Genomic DNA, 7,052 nt, shown 5'->3' on the forward strand with positions numbered 1-7,052 from the left:
ACGGATTAACACAAGCCTGTAAACCAAATCTATACTGAGTTCCAGCCAAACCAGATCCACTGTTTACTACACCTACTATTCACCTTTAACTTATCAGTCATCCCAAATACAAACACTTGGATGGCAGCACATTGTTACGGGTCAGATCTCTCTCAGTGATGCTTTCCGATTGCTTCGAACAGCAGTGGTCAACACTGGCCTTATCCTTAAATGCCAAGGTGCCAGCTTTCATCACGCGTTTACACACCAGCCAGAAATGTGAGTTTTCCGGAATGAACAAGACTAGAATAAACAACTCCAGTAGGAATTGGCTGTGATTTGTCTTGCTGTTGCTCAGCAGGTATGCCCACACTCAGGAAGGGAACGATGAGAGCAGTCACAGTAGGGTTGAATCAGCTGAGCCTAGCAGTCTCCAGCCAGCGTGGGCAGCCTGCGAGTTATGGCACCTCCGGGAATAACGTTCATTCAAATGGATGAGGGAACGGCGGCAGTGGAAACCGGAAGGCAATTGAACAAAGACTGGCTCCACGAAGCGACTTGCTGCTGAATCCATCACTAGATGAAGTCCCTCTCTACCTCACGCTTCATCTGTCACGAGTTCGACAGAATCTTCAATAGACGGGGCAGACTTATTAAACCTGGATAATGTGAATATGAATGTTGCCTTGCACCGTGCGTTTTCTAATCTCATTGGTGCTCAGTTATGAGATTTAAGACCACACTGACACCTTGTGGATGAAAAAAAAAAGTTGGATTGTGTGATACTGCGCCAAGTCCAAATCAACAACCGACGACGTTTGCGAAGAAAAAATAAATAAATCAAATGATGACAAAATCCTACGCAAAAGAACGCTAAGTGAGTCAATGGGGATGAGCCACAGATTTATATAAAACTCAAGCAAAGACTGACTTTTTAAAGAAAAGAAAAAAACTCTGCAATAAGCAGCCTTGTAGTGAGTCAGCATTAATAGCTTAATTCAAGAAACCAGCTACTGACGGAATGAAATGCTTTAATAGGATAAAGGGTTTTCTGTGTGTGGCAGAAAACCCTGCACATTCTTTTCATTCTCAGAAAAATCACACTTCATTTTTTTAATGGCGTAACAGGAATTTCCAAATGGCATGTCCTTTAATGTCATAGTGAATCATGAATTCATATATCATCAGGCACGTTATACAATAGTACAAGACGTTATTTTTGGTTTTTAACCCCTAAAAATTCAAAAAGGATGCATATCTATCATGTGTCACTTTAGAGGCTGCTGTGAGCACGCAGTCAATCAGAGATCTCTTTATCATCCTTAATTATGAAATATTCATAATTATATTTGTGAGAAGTATCGTGCATCGTGTCGGCTGATATCTGATTGGTGAAGACTGAATGTTTCTGATTAACGGTATTCAATTTTGTGCCTCATTGTCTGCTTCTCCTAAAAGAAATGTGAGCGTCATGCAGACATCAGCAATGAGTCAGATCAGATAATGCCTTTAGCTTCGGTGGGAAGTGCAGATGGGTCTAAACCGCACTGCTTCATCTGCACGGCGATGTCAAACAGGTAGTCGTAACATTCGCACCTGGGGGGGAAAAAAAAACAGCAAAGATGTTTAGACAGGGTGAGTGAGACTGTGTGATTAGACAGCGTAAAAAAAAAAAAAGACATCCAACTATTACGTACAATGCTATCAAATCCATCATACATACATACATACATACTACACTGACACCAGCACTACCGAACACACTGCACAAGTCACTAATGTGCGTTATTTTACAAATGTTATGGAAAACTAAATTGTTGTGTAAAAAGGTAATTGCGCCTCTTGCTCAATAACTAATTACATCCATGCTGGCAGCAGTGATTACAGCCAAATACGCCCCGTTTGAAGGCTGGATGAGTTATGTGCTGCTCATACTCAGACAGTCTGAAGCCAATCTAATGAGGGGAACGTTTACGCTTGGAAACTCTATAGAAGGTAAAGTAACCTAATCGGCGGCATTTGATGAAAATATATTTTAAATGTAAACTATGTGAGCCGTCAAACTATAGTCGAGAGCAAATTATTACAGTGTTATCTTCTTGTTGTCCGTGTATTAATAAATAATGTTTGTTGTATGTGCGTATTTAAAAAAAAAAAAAAGATTTAGGCTCATGGTGTCTTAAAGGTAGGGTCTCCGTTATTTGTGAAATGCTTCCTAAAACTGCATTGGGCCTCAAAACAAAACAAAAACAAAACTAACGTGTAGCCAATGAGCAGAAAGGGGCGTGTCTTGACAATATGGGCGGAGAGAGTGTTCAGTGCGTATGTGTGACATTAGCAGAAAGCGGTTTTAACATTGACATGGAGGATAAAAACAAAGCAAGAAAGCGAAGAAAGGCTTACGATAAGGCAAGAAGTAGGACGTGTTAATATAGGATCAGCTTTCCAGGGCTGGAGAGAACTGAAGGAGCGGGAAGGCCTGCGATGGGATGCCAAGTTTGTTTTCTCCTTCTCGATAGGTGAGTAACGTTGGTTTTGCTTTGTTACACAGAACTAATATATGCCTTTGTCCTTTGCATGATTATGCTTGTGTGTCATTTTTGCTTGTTTGTTTATCTGCTATCGTATTGTTCTTCCCTTCGGCTATGATAAAGACACATTTCTTTCCATTAGTTGCCTGGGTTCCATATGTATGTGTGGGTGGAGCTATCAATACAGGGGTGGGACCCATTTGGGTTAGGGGCGTGTTTGTTTTGGTGATTTCAAATGTCAGCATTGGCTTTCAAACGACGGAGACCCCACCTTTAAGTATGTAACCTAGTGAACAAGAGTTAATGCCTCCAACAATAGAGACTTAAGCACTTTTGGTCGTCGCTCTGGATAAGGGCATCTACCAAATGCTGTAAATGTAAATGTAAATAAATAAATGCTGAAAATATTCAGATTGGGCTTCTGAACTAGATTTCTAACAATTACTAAAAATTTGATTCTCAGAATTCTGAAAACAGTTTGTTTTTACAGCAAAGCATCGCATTTGAACCATTTCTGACTTCTGTACTGAAACTTTTGTAGACTTTTTTATTGGGTTCTAAGTTTTGGAAGCTACCGTGTAACTATTTATCCAGGAATCTCTGCAGTTTCCTTGGAATTGTGCCTTTTGAAGCTGTGTGCTGCCAGATTCACTTACTATTGGCGAGCACTCATCCTAATCAAACCTGATGGATTACTGATGTATTCCAACAGTTGCACCCTAATTATTCCTATAACTAGACAGAACTGGATAGAGGAGTTATTATTTCTTCCAACCCCCGCTGCTAGTGTAATTACCTCGAAACCAAATAAATGACAACAGCACAACACTTTAGCAATGTTTCCCTTCAGGCACTTGGTGAACAAATTCAGTGTGAAAACTTGCAGAAATGAGCAACAGTGTTATATATGATAATGTAGTCAGTGTATGGTCTGGTATCTCACATGGTCTTGGCTTTCTCCCAGCTGTCCCCCCACACGTAGACTCCGTGCCGTCTGACGAGCACAGCACAGGATTCTGGGTACTCCTCCATAGCTCTGGCCATGCGCTCCTTCAGGTCCTTTTCCTCTGGTGTGTTCTCGATGATGGGTACCACCAGCGTCTCGTCGTACCTTAAGGCACAAAGAAGCAAAGCGTGGAAGCCAAATGTTAGCTGTGAGCCAGTGATCGTATATCCGGTTGTATTCAGTGCGGTTTGCAGGGATGTTTTTAAGCTGCCTTTGTTACTAGTCCATAGCAAATAAGCTCCTGTTTGTATGTTAATTTACAATTAGACTGCATGGATGATCGCAGTCTGAGATTTCAACATGATTCCCCTTAAATGAGTGCACTAATGCATTATAATAAATAAATGCAAGGGCAATAAAGGAAGACTATTTTAGTTTTATTTTACACCATTTAGATGTACTATTAATAAAGACTAATAAATTAAGCAAACTAAGAATAAAACAAGTGTAGAAGAGAACCAAGGAGTCACTGGATGACACACCTCGGTCTTCGATCGATGCTTTTAATATTCATTTGTGTAAGAAAAGTATTTTTATCCTGGTTTATCCTGGTTAAGGTCACTGACCAGGACATTAGGTGCAAGCAATACATGTAAACAAACCTAGAGAACCAATATAATCATCACACAGACATCGCTGCAGACAGAAACCCGCGCTCAGGGTTTGGATCAGGGATTACGGAGCTGTGAGGCAGTAACGTTGCCCTTACAGACAAACCGATCTAACAAAATAAGACATAGCAAAAAAAACTATTAGAGCTGCATTAAAATTGCAAATGGGGTCCCTGACTGATTTCCACAGCTCTGAAAGATAAAAACAGAACGCAGCCTCAGCGATTCTTCTGTTCTTTTACCCATGTGACATTTAACAGTCTTATAGAAGACGATCAAACAATAATGCGGTGCAGAAGATCAATCCGTGGGCCGTAAAATTTGCACATTTAAGGCTAGAACTTCAAGACGTGCTAGCAACAGAACTTTTGTTTGAGAAGGGTTACTCCAGCCTGTGAGAGTCGGTGCTTACCCGGCGGACACGCTCTTGTCTGAAGGCAGAGTGTGATGGGTTAGAATGTTGATTTCCTGTCCTTTGTGTGTCAAGTCATTTAATGCGCAGTTCAGGAATGGTTTAAAACTTTTTAGAAGAACCCGCTGTAATCTCTGATTATGATATCATTTTAATTAGCAAACAGATGGCAAGGAAAAATGAGATTATGATGCATTATAGTTGTGCAGCGTTTTATTCTTGTCTGAGATTTAGGAACATAGTAACAAGGCTGCTGCTTGTTTTCACCTGCAGGTAACTTACTGTTACCTGCATTAAAGCTCATTAGGAATTGGACCAAAAACATAACAAAAACAAAAAAAAAACCCTCCTTTTGTGCCATGTGCGGAGGAGGCTTTGCATCCTCACCGAATTAATGCTGAATATTAAATGCTGACATTTACTGAGGTCAATTCCCCTCCTGCATCTGCACATCTGCTTCACAGTCTTAGTCTGATACCAATTCATTATCTACATAATATACACCGGTCAGCCATAACATTAAAACCACCTGCCTATTGGATCCTTCCATTGTTCTGACCCACAAGGCCCAGACTTTACAAAACCTCTGGATGTGTGCTGTGGTATCTGCCCCCAAGAAGCAGCAGATCCTTTTAATGCCTGTAAGTCGTGAGATTGGACTCATTTCACCTCTCAGTGGTTTTAATGTTTTAATGTTATGGCTGATCGGTGTATAATAAGCAGATAATGGACTGGTATCGGACTAACGTTCTGAGCCAAATGCAGGAAGGGAATTAACCCGAGTAAATGTCAGCGTTTTTATATTCAGCAGAAATTCGGTGAGGATGCAAAGAACTGCACATGCATGTGATGTAATGTTTCATTCATTCATCTTCTACCGCTTATCCGAACTACCTCGGGTCATGGGGAGCCTGTGCCTATCTCAGGCGTCATTAGGCATCAAGGCAGGATACACCCTGCACGGAGTGCCAACCCATCGCAGGGCACACACACACTCACTCATTCACTCACGCAATCACACACTATGGACAATTTTCCAGAGATGCCAATCAACCTACCATGCATGTCTTTGGACCGGTGGAGGAAACCGGAGTACCCGGAGGAAACCCCCGAGGTACGGGGAGAACATGCAAACTCCACACACACAAGGTGGAGGCGGGAATCGAACCCCCAACCCTGGAGGTGTGAGGCGAACGTGCTAACCACTGAGTCACCGTGCCTGTGATGTAATGTGATGTATATATTTGGTTATATAAAGATTTCTATACAGTGATGCCTCGAGATACGAGTGCTTTGACATACGAATTTTTTGAGATACGAGCTGTGATTCGACCACATTTTTGTCTTGATATACGAGCGAATTTTTGAGATACGAGCATCCGAGCCGCCGCCGCCGAAACAAAGATCCCCAACAACCACGTGTGCTCTGTTTCCCCGCCTCAGCTTCCCGCGTCTCACTCGGTTAAAGCCGCCTTTCCACTGCACACGACAAACGACGGCCGATAAACAGGAAGTCATTCATTTAATATGGAGAGTCACAAAGTCCGTGCGTGAGGTGCCGACTATCTGCGGATCCGTAATTTTCGGATCCGTTTTGAGCGTTGGATTTGTTAAAAACTTGTGCGACTACACCGCATCTGATATGCTGACCGGACAGGTTTTTATTAAAACAAGCGGCAGATGTTTGTGAGGAAAGAATGACAAAAAAGGCAAAAACAAGTGACGAGAAAAGCGATGAAGAAAATTAAGCAAAATTAATGTAAAGAAAACAGAAATTGTAGCAATTAAGTTCAGTTAAGTTAAGAGAATTTCAGTTCTGTCAGGACCACTTTGTCAAAAGAGAATTTATTAGATGATACGCATACAGTTAGTGTTGGCGGTATGGTTCTGTTCTGGGCAAAAATCCACGCGCCGTCCGTGCGCATGTGTGGACACATGCCCCGTATAACAGAACCACTAATCATGCATAGTATTAGATATGCTCGCTTACGCGTTTTTGGAAAGTAATAAATGATGAATGATTGAATGAATGGATAATGAATGAATGGATAAATAAATAATTAAATAATTAGAGAGAGAGGGAGAGAGAGAGAAAAATATGTGGAGATTTATGACGTAAACTTGTACAACGAACACAGGTTCCGGCATGGTGGAGTCGGGGTTGGAGGAGGGAGTTTAGATCGCAGCAGCAGCGAAGCACTAGAAAGCGGCTCTGTGAATGGGAATTTAAATGTTCGGGTAATATGGATGTCGTAACCGGATTGGTGCGCGTCGTGGACAGCTGATTAACAGCTGATGCACGCTTGACGACGTGGCCTGCCAGAACTAAAGTGTACGTACGAGACAAAATTCCTCCTGTTTACTCCTCCCTCAACCTCCGTGCGCATCTTCCGTAAAGTAAAACCAGTTTATTTTTTAACATTCTCTTTTATTACTGTATGTTTTTATACAATATTTGTCATTTATAAATACAGGTACTGTACATTTTTCATATTCAAAACACATAAACAAAA

General features: G+C 41.5%; 1 protein-coding gene across 1 annotated transcript in view; it reads right to left on the reverse strand.

Moving 5' to 3' along the window:
• Positions 1 to 993: 993 nt before the first annotated feature.
• apip (APAF1 interacting protein) overlaps positions 994 to 7,052 on the reverse strand; it is an 11,337-nt gene continuing 5,278 nt past the window's right edge. The window contains exons 6-7 of the mRNA XM_060859571.1: positions 3,454 to 3,621; positions 994 to 1,575 (exon numbers count right to left, since the gene is read on the reverse strand). Of these exons, the coding sequence (XP_060715554.1) occupies positions 1,476 to 1,575; positions 3,454 to 3,621 (268 nt within the window). The 3' untranslated portion in view covers positions 994 to 1,475. The remainder of the gene's footprint in view (positions 1,576 to 3,453; positions 3,622 to 7,052) is intronic.

This window comes from Tachysurus vachellii, chromosome 23 (genome assembly GCF_030014155.1).
Source record: "Tachysurus vachellii isolate PV-2020 chromosome 23, HZAU_Pvac_v1, whole genome shotgun sequence".
Classification (NCBI taxonomy): domain Eukaryota; kingdom Metazoa; phylum Chordata; class Actinopteri; order Siluriformes; family Bagridae; genus Tachysurus; species Tachysurus vachellii.